This window comes from Furipterus horrens, unplaced genomic scaffold, assembly GCF_987537825.1.
Source record: "Furipterus horrens unplaced genomic scaffold, mFurHor1.1.pri manual_scaffold_2, whole genome shotgun sequence".
Classification (NCBI taxonomy): Eukaryota; Metazoa; Chordata; class Mammalia; order Chiroptera; family Furipteridae; genus Furipterus; species Furipterus horrens.
The window spans coordinates 6,429,862-6,442,353 of NW_028327172.1; the positions used below are offsets into that span (position 1 = coordinate 6,429,862).

General features: G+C 54.5%; 1 protein-coding gene and 1 long non-coding RNA gene across 2 annotated transcripts; both read right to left on the reverse strand.

Annotated features, from left to right (window-relative positions):
• Positions 1-1,329: 1,329 nt before the first annotated feature.
• Positions 1,330-3,223, reverse strand: COX8A (cytochrome c oxidase subunit 8A). The gene is made up of 2 exons (XM_090267456.1): positions 3,018-3,223; positions 1,330-1,656 (listed from the first exon to the last, which is right to left on the reverse strand). Exons 1-2 carry the CDS (start codon positions 3,129-3,131, stop codon positions 1,561-1,563), a joined length of 210 nt encoding a protein of 69 aa, XP_090123582.1. The 5' UTR covers positions 3,132-3,223; the 3' UTR covers positions 1,330-1,560.
• Positions 3,224-7,648: 4,425 nt separating this feature from the next.
• Positions 7,649-12,474, reverse strand: LOC150017583 (uncharacterized). The gene is made up of 3 exons (XR_016509161.1): positions 11,951-12,474; positions 9,420-9,687; positions 7,649-8,307 (listed from the first exon to the last, which is right to left on the reverse strand). It is a non-coding gene; the product is annotated as an uncharacterized LOC150017583 (long non-coding RNA).
• Positions 12,475-12,492: the final 18 nt, after the last annotated feature.

The window sequence follows — 12,492 nt, forward strand, 5'->3', positions numbered from 1 at the left end:
ATGTGTGTTCTGATACCCAGGGCCTAAAGCCAGCCACACCCTGAAGCCCTTCGGCTCTCACCTGGCAGCTTTGCCCCTCACCCCGGCCCCTGGAGTCCTGGCAGCCTCAGCTCCACAGGGGACACTGAACCTGTGTCTATTCAGAAATCACCCATGTCTCCCCAGCAAAGAGAATGCAAAGGAGAGCTAAAGCTGTCCCTCCAGGGATGGGAACAGGCCTGAGGGTTCCTTCCAGACACTATAGTCAGATTCCAGCTCAGTGTGGAGCGTTTCCCAGCTAAGGAGGCACCCCAAGCCCCTGGGGAAAGGTCCTAGGGATGGAAGAGCAGCGAATTCCCCAAACTAGGAAAGGGAAGGGACAGAGAAGCAGCAGGGAGAACAAGAAAGCCCGTTGGTCCATAAGCATTTATGGATCTAGTGATAAAAGGAAAGGGGCCCTGGGGTCGCATTAAAAGGCAAGACACTAAATTGCCTCACCCTCTGACTAGGAGGGCAACACCACCCAAGAAACGGCTGGAGCCCACCGACTGAGGACAGGGAAGGCTGGCACCATAAAAAAAAAAAAAAAAAGAGGCATGGAAACAAGGAACAGACTGACAGTGACCAGAGGGGAAGGGGGAGGGGGAGGAGGGTGGGAAGGAAGGGGAAGGGGTTAGTCAAGGAACTAGTATGACTGACCCAACCAAGGACATGGACAACAGGGCAGGCACTGACTTTGGGGGGGGGGGGGGGGTGTGCAGTAGGACAGGGGAGAGCAACGGGGGAAAATGGGACAACTGTAATAGAATAACAATTAAATAAATAAATAAAAGAACCCTGGCTGGTGTGGCTCAGGGATTGAGCGCCGGCCTGCAAACCAAACTGTCACCAGTTCGATTCCCAGCCAGGGCACATGCCTGGGTTGCGGGCCAGGCCCCCAGTAGGGGGCACACAAGAGACTAGCACACGTCAATGGAAAATGAAACGGAAAACAAAAAGTGCTTCCAGCAGCAGAGCTGGCCCCAACGGGAGACAGACAGAAACACACATGTCCTTGTGTTTGGCAACACCAACGGTGCTAAAGAAGTGAGCAAAAAAGGCTGCCCCAGTGACAACAGGCTTTGTCTTCCCGAGAAGCCAGAAACCATTTCAACACGCGGAAGCACGCAGAGGAGCGCTCCCAGACAGCAGGGGCAGGGGCTGAGCACACAGGACCTACCACAGGGCAGCCAGCCAGCGGGGATGTGAGTGAGGCCAGCCAGGCCCTCTTCTCCACACCCCCACCAACACCAACCTCAGCTCAGGCATGGGGGCAGAAGCCCAGGTCCAAGTCATGATGAGTATCTGAGGCAAGATTTAAACAGACTTTATTGTTACAAGGGGGGGTCCTACCGAGCAGGGCCTTGTAAACGGAAATACATGGTCCCAGGATGTCACCATGGAGAAATCGAGAGGTCGTGAGTGCAGAAGTGGTCACTGTAACTGAAGGGCATGGTCCCGGGGCAGCCGGCCAGGAATGCAGCAGACATGATCAGGACAGGCGGGGTGGTCGGGTTACAGGGGAGGGAGAGGGCAGCCCCTTCACTCCCGCTTCTTGTAGTCCTCCAGGTGAGACAAGATCCAGCCCGCCGGCAGGAGGATGCACAGGAAGCAGGAGGTGAGCCCAATGGCGAGATCCTACACAGAGCACAAGAAAGGAGGCCCCAGGGTAAGGAATCCCCAGGCTTCTGGTAGTCTGAGCAGCCTTCCCAGGCAGCCGAAAGCCCCCCTAACCGAGTGAAGATTCAGGCTCCAGAAGAGAAACATGGCAGACCCAAGGCCCACTCCAGGCCTTGAGGAAAAGGGTCAGATATCGAAGCGGAGGCCACCCAATCCACGGAGGAATCTACCGGCATTTAATAAGGTGAAGGGACAGGAACAAGGATTTAAACCTGTTTATGGCTGGTCTGTTGGGACCCAGGAACCTTGCATGGGCTGATAATTCTAAAAATGCACCTCCCCTTAAATACCCCTCCTGCCCTGGCAGGTGTGGCTCAGTGCATTGAGCACCCACCTGCGAACCGAGGGGTTATAGGTTCGATTCCCAGTCAGGGCACATGCCTGGGTTGCAGGCCAGGTCCCCAGTTGGGGGTGCATGAGAAGCAACCATACATTGTTTCTCTCCCTCTTTCTCCCTCCCTTCCCCTCTAAAAATAAATAAATAAAATCTTTAAAAGTATAAAAATAAAACCTTAAAAGAAAAGGAATGCTAATTGCTTACTTTACAAAAAGCTACCCCTCCCTTTTCCATCTCCTTTCCAGGACTGCTTTGGCACCTGTGAGCCTAGGGAGAGAAGACTTCACAGACGTTCCCATATTCCCTGTAGTAGTTAAGGTCACAGCAAAACTTGGGAGTCACACTGGAGCTCCAACGCCTTCTCTGTCACTGGAGGGTGTGACCTTTGACAAGTCAATACACTGCTCCTAAATTTCAGTGCCCTCGCCCATGAAATGGGGATAACGGCACACAGCGGGCACCCGGCAGACGTCACCTGCAACTGTCACTGCCGTGCCCTCAATCGCAGCGAGCTCCCGGCTCTGCTCTTGCCTACAGGCCAGCGGCCCGGATTCTGGAGACCTGCTTCAGGGCCGGGTTCTGTCACTGAGGCAACGTATAAACGCGCCCAGCAGGAGGAAGTTGCCATTAAGGGTCAGACGCTCCCACATTTCTGAGAACTACGAAGACCTGTTGGGCGTTTGCTGCCCCTACCCTAATAATTCATAGCGGTAGCGATTCCTACGGTCGCGGACAGTCGTCAGGCACCCCCGTGAACCGACCGACAGGCTGCGTCCCGAGATCCTGGGGGCTGGCTGAACAACGACTGTGACCCGGGCACCGTCCCCTGCGCCCTCCAGACATGCCCAGACCAGCACTGCCGCTCCCCACTCCGCGGCGAGCAGCGAGGTTCAGGGGACTCTCAGAGCCGCCGAGGTCCAGTGCGCCAGACCCGGACGGTCCCGAGTCCGCCGCGGGACTCCCGGGCCAGCCCGCTCCTCACCGTGGTCGAGAGCTGCTCCCGCGGAGGCTTGGAATAAACCTGGGCACGCGGCACCAGGAGCCGACGGGCCGGGCCAGTTAGGCCCCTCAGCAGTAGCGGCGTCAGCGCAGACATGACCGCACACAACGGAATGTCGACAGTTACAAGCCGAAGCCCAAGGTCGGGAAGTCAAAATGGCGGCCCCGGTCGGAATTTCCGGAGCCAGGGAGCCCGGAAGAGGGGGAGGAGGGGCTCTCCCAGAAATGTCCCGGAAATGACGAAAGGACACACCTCCTGCCGCCCCTGTCACTTTTTGGCGCGTTCCTCAAAACAGCCAATCGACGCCATTCTACAACGGATAGGCGGGGGCACGGAAGGGCGACCCTATCAGTCATGCCCCGCCTCCAAAGCGGCCTATCTTCGTGATTGACATATACGGTCACCCTATCACAGAAGCCGGAAACCTAGGCAGCACTCTTGACTCCTCCTTCCATTCATTCCGTACTCAAATCTCTATTCGGAAAGCCCCACTCTCCGCCAAGCCTCCATTGTTTCTGGCCAGACCGCCTGACACTATCCACCTAAATGAACTCTCCTCATTTACTCTTACCCTCTCTAATTCCAGTCTCCACGCAATGGCAAACGACTTTCCTGCCGTCCTCCCTTCCTCTCTCCATCCCTTTCCTTCTTTTTAAACATAAATCTAACCAAATCATACAGCTCCTTTCAGTAGTTCGCATTGTTTACTAGCCCAAACCCTAATTTCTGGATGTCACGCTCCAGCCTCATCTCTAAATATTCTACACCTTCCTCCTTGTTCATTGGTCCTCATCCTCTCCACTCCACCCTGTCCCAAGCCTTTTGCTTCTTTGTATCTCCTTTGCATCTATTGGGTTGGCCAAAACATTTCTTTGGTTTTTTTTCCCCATACCATGGCTCTAGTAGTGCTTAGTTGTTTTTAACTTCATTTGATACAATTTTGTTAGATTGCATTGTGACAGATGTCATATCAGCGTGCATTAAAAAAAAAAAATCAAAATAAGTGAATTTTAACCCTGCCTGTTGTGGCTCAGTGGACTGAGCATCGGCCTGTGAACCAAGTGTCGCTGATTCGATTCCCACTTGGTTCGATTCCCAGTCAGGGTGTTACAGAACCCCTGGGCTGCTCCAACTGAAAACAAACCCACGGGCTCTTTAGTTAGGGGCCAGATTGCCCGCCGCCAAAATTATAACTCAATATCAGAGTTTAGTGAAAAGAACAAGAATTGTTTATTTAACAGTTATATAGATTTAGCTATTTACAGATTTCTGCTGTTAAGTCTTATGTTCTTTAAAACACCCATAAACACATATCCTTGCCTCCCCCCTACCAAACCTGGCCAGTCTTAGGAAGGTCAGAAACACAGGTTCCCCTACTTTCCAAACACAGTTCAGCTTTACCAGCAGCTGCCAATCACTCAGTTCTGATTGGGGAGGTCCTTTATGTGCTGTGGTGCCCTCTGGCTCTCAATGCAGAACTGCCTGAATTCTCAGCCTCCTTGTAAACTGCCTTCTCGTGCAAACCGCATTGATCTCCTCTCCTTCTCAAAACCCCATGGCAAGAGCCCTTTAAAGCAGTCTGGAGACCCCTTCTCCAAGCCACATGGAGGGAGCACAGGAGATCGAGTGAGAGCTAAAATGTCCGCAGCTGCTTATATATCCCTGACTGCATCCTCTGACTCAGTGGGCGTTGCAAACAGTTCTGACCATTCACAGAACCTTACGTAGGCTCTGTGTGCTTTTTCCGTGCCAACCCCTGGTTCAAGACCCCTCCCATCTTCCTGAGGCTTTGGATGCTTTAAAGCCATTTTGCATAAGAAAGACACTAGCCACCAGCCTCAGGTATGTGGAGGCATTCTGAAAGCTACTTCCTTCTCCCTATCCCCCAGCCGCAAACTCTGGGGATTTTTGGACTCCCCCGTTTCTGTAACAAGGGCACATAACTAGGTTGCACGTCACGTCCCCAGTTGGGGGCACGAGCGAGAGGCAACCACACAGTGATGTTTCTCTCCCTCTCTTTCTCTTTTCCCCTCTCTCTAAAAATAAATAAGTAAATAAACAAACAAATAAGTAATTTTTAAAAAAAATAAGTGAATTTTGTGCAGCCACTTTAATATTGAAAATGGAAGAAAATATGCAACATTTTTGGCATATCATGCTTTATTATTTCAAGAAAGGTAAAAACAACTAAAATGCAAAAACAAAAATAAAATTAAAAGAAAACAACTTCTATAACCCTGGCTGGTGTGGCTCAGTGGATTGAGCGCTGGCCTGTGAACCAAAGAGTTGTGGGTTCAATTCCCAGTCAGGGCACATGCTTGGATTGCAGGCCAGGCCCCAAGTTGGGGGCGCATGAGGGGCAACCACACATTGATGTTTCTCTCCCTTGCTTTCTCCCTCTCTTTCCCTCTCTCTAAAAATAAGTCCGTTAATATTTTTTAAAAAGATTTGTGCAGTATATGGAGAAGGTGCAGTGACTGATCAAGTGTGTCAAAAGTGGTTTGCAAAGTTTCTTGGTACTATTGCCGTTGTGGCCAAATAATTCTTTGCTGTGGGTCTGTCTTATGCATTGGAGATGTTTAGCAGCAACCCTGGCCTCTACCCACTAGAAGCCAATAGGGAGAGACAGCTGACATACTCAAAATATCCAATCGATGAAGTTATTGGTGAAAATGAAAAATGTGTCTTATTTTATGGAAAAAACTAAACAAACTTTTGGCCAACCCGATCCTGAACACTTTTCAACTCTTACCTAGCCTTCCTTTTTCACTGCTCTTAACTCCTACTTCCAGGCCTCCACTTACTGACACAGCTTACTTTACTCAACAAATATTTACTAGGCCCTACTGTGTTCCAGGAACTGCTGGACCTGCAGTGAACCCGGACTCCCTATCACAGAACTGACATTCCTGCGGGGAGAGACAATAAACAAGCACGGAGTGAGAAGCCACTGAGAGAGCAATGGTGAGATGGAAAGTGATGGGGTGGCCTTCCCTCTGTGCCCAGCAGCCTCTGTGACAGCCGACCCATAGAGTTGGTCGCCATCCCTGGACTGGAGGGCCACCTGAGGTCAGAGTTCGTCTCGTTCTCCAAAGGGCCTGGCACACGTCCAACACTCAGACATTTATGAATCACAGCAGATTGAACAGCAGGGACAAGGCCAATGGGAAAGGAGGAGCCAGCCACTGAACTGAACCAGGTTCATCCTCATTTAATCTCCACAACAAGGTCATGAGGGGGATGCTATTATTTCAATGTCTTTTTACAAAGGTGGAGAAAAGCCTGGGGAACTGGGTGACCTCCTGAAGGTCATGCAGCTACCAGGCTGCCTAGGCAAGATTCCAGGGCGGGTCTATCTGCTCCAAACCCCACGCTTTTAACCATCACACAAGCTGATATGCAGGCCAGTTTCCAGAAGTTCCCATTTTGATATAAGGATCAAAGGCTGCCATCAAGAGGTGGGGGTGAGCTGGGCTGGCAAGGGACTTGAAAAACAGGAACTTTGAAGAAACCTCAGCCCCGTGGGAGCAGGGAGGGAGGCTTACAGAAAGGTGGCAATGGACTCGGAGTGAGAACCCCAAAGGGCAGGCTGTGCCCGAGCTTCCTCTGGCAGAATGGGCTCCTAGACCGCGCTACCCAGGGCCCTCCGTCACCCCTCCCCTCTTCTGTCCTCCACACTCACTGGGATTGGTAATGTCCAGCAGTCTCAGCCCAGCACCCCCAACCCCACCCCAGGCTCCCTGCCCCCACCCTGCCCTCAGGCTCTGGCCAACAGCCCAGGACAGATTCTTCCAAATCCCTCCTTCCCTATCTCAAAGGGCAGCCTAGGGGCACAGGGCAGGGACACCAGGCCCCAGCCGCTGGCCACCAGGAGAAGGAAGGGACAGGAACCTCCCTACTGCCCTACTGGGCTTACTGGCCTCTCCGTGGTTCCCTGGGGAAATGCACATCCACCTCCTTCACCAGGGGCTGGAGGCAAAGGAGTGACCACCTGTGGGACAGGAACATCTGTTCCAGGGCTTTCCTCATGGCCACTGCGATATGGTTCCTCTCAGAAACCCCATCAGAAAGAAGGAGGCTGGCAAAGCTTCAGTACAATTTGCACCCAGGTCTGTTGGATGAATGCTAACGTCTCTGCTCTGCCCCCAGCACCCCAGCAACCCACCCCTCGCAAAAACAGAGACAGATCTTTGAAAAGAGAGCGGCGAACCTTGTGGTGCTTTACACAACCAATCTCTCTATGGAGTGAAAACGAACAATTCACAGCCACGGCAGGAGCTGTTCCCACAGACGTAGCGTTGACTCAGAGGCCAGGCAGACTGCGTGGCCCTATTTCCATAAAGGGCAACAGGCAGGACTAAGGGGAGGCCTGTGACAGGTAGTGGGGGTCCTGGGGGAAGTGGGAAGGCGTAGGGACTGGGAGAGGCGTGATGGCACTTCTGGGTGCCGGTTACACGAACGTGTTCCCCCTGTGATAAGTCCAGCACGGGCAGCCGGACAGTCACAACTTGTGCACATTTCTGCGTGCCTGCCCCCTTCCTGTGACCACAGTTCGAAGACGGACAAGAAAGAGCAAGGGAAACACTGCAACATGATCTTGCTTTGCTTCTGCTTTTTAAAAAGATTTTATTTACTTTAGAGAGAGGGGAAAAGAGAGGGAAAGAGAGGACGAGAAACATCCATCGGTTGCCTCACTCCCACACCCCAACCGGGTACTGAACCCGAAACTCAGGCATGTGCCCTGACTGGAAATTGAACCGGCAGCCTTTTGCTTTGCAGAATGATGCCCAACCGACAGAACCACACCAGCCAGGGCTGATCTTGTTTTTCTAAAACAAAGAAACAGTATCTAGAGGAACAGATCTGCAGAGATGAGAGGCGAGAAGGACGCACAAATTGTGAACAGCAGTGGTGTCTAGAGTGGAAAATTTTTGGTCTTTTTCTCCTGTTTTCCCACATTGCACATTGGGCAATTCTTACAGCCCGAGAATAAGCAAGCAAGAAGAGGCGTTTTGCTAGTCCAGTGAGGGAGGTTTGCTTCATGGGCGACAGACTCCCTGGAAGGTAGGGACCTTGAACAGGCTTCCATAGTGTTAGGGATAAAGAAGCAAGTCAGTGACTCTCAAACCAGTAGATCATTAACAGATGCATCATGGAAAAGGGGCGAGGAAACCACATTCCGACATTCTGTAGCTCCTCACACATACTTCTGGGATCAAAAGGAGGAAGACTGTTGTCACCAACAGGGAAATGGGAAGATGTAGCTAGATAACTGCAAATAAGTTGGAGATAGACCTATAACTGGATTACCCTTACTTAATCACACCCTGAGTTAAGTAGTTAATTGTGTTAGATTGTGAACCTGGATTAACCAGTAATGGAGAAATGGGGGAGAAGGGGTGGGAGCTAATCTTGTTAGGGAGGGGAGCTAATCGCATTACTATAAAACCAGTTTTCTTTGTCTACTTTGTGCACACATTCTCCTGGCTGAGGGTGTTCCCGACTCTGCAGACTGGTTAACAAACGCCTTGCTTTGCTGCCCAAGTCCCGTGTCCTGGTTTTTATTGAGAGCATTTCTCACAATAGGACAAGGATGTCCTCTCACCCTGCGAACTGCTCTGCTCACTCTTCCACCCCAGGACTGCCCACCATGCTGGATTGCTGGGAGTCTCTCTGTGCATTGGGGAGGCCCAGAGGTCCCAGCCTGGGTGCTGGTTCTGACCCAAAGGTCCAAGCTCTCCCCCAACTCTCTCTTCCTTGAGTAGGGCAGTAGGAACAGATCTCAAGCCTTAAGAATAGTAGGGGAGCTGGACCCCACTCCTGAGATCAGCTTTGCAAGCCAGGCCCCCAGGCCCTGATGGTCATATATGGGCTGGGAAGATTTCAGGTACCCCATACCAGAGCTGACCCCCAGACCCACTGGGGCCCAACCTAGGCCTGGACCTGTCTATTTGAGGCTCCAGTCCAGCAACTGCTCTGTCCAAATATGGAGCTCGTGAGTCCTGGGGAGGGGGCCGAACCCCAGCCCTATGGGGCCAGCAGGTAGAAATCCCTTAGCATCCCCCAACACCTCCCAGAGCATCTGACACAGAGCTGGTATGACTGCAAGATAGGAGTCTCCAGTTTCCCCACTGGCCTGGTCTCTCCTGGCATGTCCAGTGGGTGCCAGGCACTGAGCCCAAGGGCTGGCCAGGGAAAAGATTGCAGGGCGAAGGAGCCCGCCCAGGACTCTTGCTGAGGGCAGCTGCAGCCTCTCTTTAAGCCCTGAGGGACTGTCTTCCTGGGTGGGAGTAGCAGGAGGAGCCCCAGTGTCCAAAGGAGGAGGGTCCAAGAGGGGCAGGGGTGGGGGTTGGCCACAGGTCCGACACTGATTTGATGACTTACCTCCCCTTCCCGACATAGGCCTTAGCAACGCCAGCTGCAAAAACGGGGAAATTCTTGCGAGGTCCAAGAGAAAGAGACCGGGGGCGTCCAGCTCTTCAGAAGAGAAAGGCTGGTCTGGGAAACTGAGCCAGCACTGGTCTGGGATGTCCCCAACGAGGAGCAAGGAGTCCCTGGGGTGCAGGTGGAACTGGGATGACGCAGAGTCCTGGAGGGGGCATCTGCTCTTCCTGGCTCCAGAAGTCCAGGGGGTGGGCCCTGATGTGACCATCTGAAGAGTGACATGGAGAAGGCGTAGAGGTGGGGGGCAGGGAGGGGAGGAGGTGCTGCTTTCCCCAGTGGGACTCTGCTGTCCTGCTGTCCTGGCTGGAAGAGCCCTGGGGGTCCTGCTGGAAAGGTAGGTTGCCAAGGCACAGGGAGGATGTGGGCTGGGGGTACACCCCCCCACAGGGAGCCAGGTGCTGGTTAACCCCTTCCGGCCTACAAACCACAGCCAGCGGCCATGTGTGACAAGGACTGGATCACCTCATACATGTGTGACAACTCCAGCTTGGCAAAGGCCGGCTTCCCTGGGGAGGGCGGGTCCACAGCCCTGTCCCCCAAAGCTGGCAGTCAGATCTCCAATTCTGTGTGCTGCCCCTTCCCTCCACACCAGCCCCGATGGCACACATGGGTAAACTGAGCCCCAGAGAGCGGCGGAGCTGCTAGGCCTGACCACCTCCCAAGCACACCCAAGGCCTCCCCTCCCTGTAGCCCCTGGGGGTGTCATGGTGGGCATGAGTCAGAAGGACTCATATGGCCAAGAATGTGCCCAGCAGGCATGGATGGCATCCTGACACTCCAGTGCTCCACGAACTGTGGCATCATCACCAACTGGGACAACAGGGAGCTTCTGCAAGCTGTGCATGGCCTGGGAACAGCAGAGGCGCTGCTCATCAGGGCCCCACTCAAGCCTAAAGCCAACAGCAAGATGACCCAGGTCACGCTGAAGACCTTCACCCTTGCCGCCATGCAGGCGGCCACCCAAGCCTGTGCCGCTGCAGCAACCCCTGGCTGCCCCACCGCGAGGACGATGCCCGGGCCTCAACCCTGCCCTGTTGGGACCCCACATCCAAACCCCTCTGTCTTTTGGGCTCCCAGTCTGGACTCACAACTTCAAGCCCTTCAGGACCTCCCCTTGCCTCCAGCCCTCTCTCCAACCTCTAGCTCAAGGCGAGTCCCCCACTCCTTTTCACTGTTCCAAACACCCTGTCTCACGACTAGGCTCCCCGAGAGCCCCAGGCCCTGCACCTGAGAGCTCCATCCCTGGGCCCCCGCACCCCTCCATGTCTGAGAGCTACTCGCTGCCCCTCACCTTCCAGCGCCTGCAGTGGGCTGGGACCTCACTGCTTCCCAAAGGTTCTCCTTGAACGTGGCTACTTATCACCGCTGGGGTGAATGGGCCACCCCCCAAGGACCACTCCTGGCAACAGTGCCCCTGGGCCAGGGCAGGACCACACCTGGGTACAAGGCCTGGCACACCCACCCTCCTTCTGGGACCCTGGGGCTAACGGTCGTGGGGCGGAGCACAGCGCCCCGTCCCCCAGGGCAGCCGCAGCCAGCTGCAGCTCTGCTCCCTCACCTTGGCTCAAGGTATGGCCCCCCAACCCCATTCCACAGAGGCTCCAGGCCCTTCCCAGCCTGGTCCCTTCCTTCAGGGCCTCCCCCCTCCAACCTCGGGGCAGCCTCCAGGGAGCATGGTGCACCTCAGTCCTGCAGGGGCAGCCCTTCCCTGCCAGACCGCAGTAAACGCTCATCTTCATGTAATTAAGATCTCACAGCAGGGATTCCTAAAGCCCCAGCTCAGGTTCACAGGTTCACCTTGTCCACTTCCACACAGGAGAGCCGAGGAAATGGAGTGTGTGCACACACGTGCAGGGGACGGGCTCCCCGACGCGCCACTCGCCCTCCCCAGTCAGGTGATCGGATTCAGAGGGGCCGGATCCCAGAGGCCTAAGCTGGGCTGCAGGTGTCAGGCGCATGGCCTGCCTCTCCCCTAGTTCATCACCCTCTCCTCCCCATCCAGCCGAGCAGGAGATCCTGCAGAGGCACCAGGGAAAAGCTGGGGTGTGTGGCCCTGGACTCTGAACACAGGATAGCTGCGGCTGCCTCGTCCTCCTCTCTGAAGAACTAGGAGCTGGCAACAGGCACTTCCCCTGTCCCAAGACCCTCTTCCAACCCTCCTTTGTGGGTAAGTCTCACAGGCAGCCCCTGCTCCATCCTGGCCTTCTCAACTTGTCCCCCTCCTTCCCGGCAGCCCCCTGCATGGGACAGAAGGAACCGCTCTCTCAGGTGAGAGCAACCCACTCGGTCAGCGACAGGTCAGCTTTGTCCGTCTAGGCCAAGCCCTGAGAGGGAAGACAGGGCCTGGAGACCAGCAGGGGCCTCTACCTTGTGAGGACCAGCAAGACAACCTACAACTCCATCATGAAATGTGACATCAGCGTCTGCAGAAACCTGGATGCCAACATCCCACCTGGGGCACAACCACGTACCGGGGCGCTAAGAGTGATGTCGGAGATCACTGCGCTGACCCGCAGCTCCATGAAGACCAAGGTGGGGAGGAAGAAGGGAGCCTCCTATTCATGGAGGGGCTGCAGGGGCAGAAGGCTCTTCCTCAGGAAGCGGAAACTCAGCCTCTGTGGGGCAGGCGGCTTGGGGAGGGACGGGACTGTGAGCCAGGCAGAGCGGAGCTCCTTGGCTTGCCGCTGTCTCACTGAGCTTTCCTGAGCTTCCGGTCACCTAGCTGTTGAATGGATACCACCACCTCCCCTGGGTTCAAATCTTCCGGACCCCTAGGACCAGGAACAAGTTACTTTACACTCTGGGACTCCTAATTGGCCTTTACATTGAGAATAGCAGCACTGGGATAGAATAGGGCTGCTGGAAGCATTAACATGAGTCAGCATCCCACCGTGCCCAGCCCACAGGAGAGCTGAGTGTGAGTTGTCACTTGGGTAGCAGGGGCTCACCAAATGCCAGCCCCTCGTCACAGCCAAGCAGCAACATGTCTGCTTTGGGCTGTCCAGCCGGCCCC

Excerpts from the sequence above, each read along its gene's own strand:
- COX8A (XM_090267456.1), bottom strand. The coding sequence starts at position 3,131 with ATGTCTGCGCTGACGCCGCTACTGCTGAGGGGCCTAACTGGCCCGGCC. Across the intron at positions 1,657-3,017 it reads GGGAGCAGCTCTCGACCACG|GATCTCGCCATTGGGCTCAC; the intron begins GTGAGGAGCGGG and ends TGCTCTGTGTAG.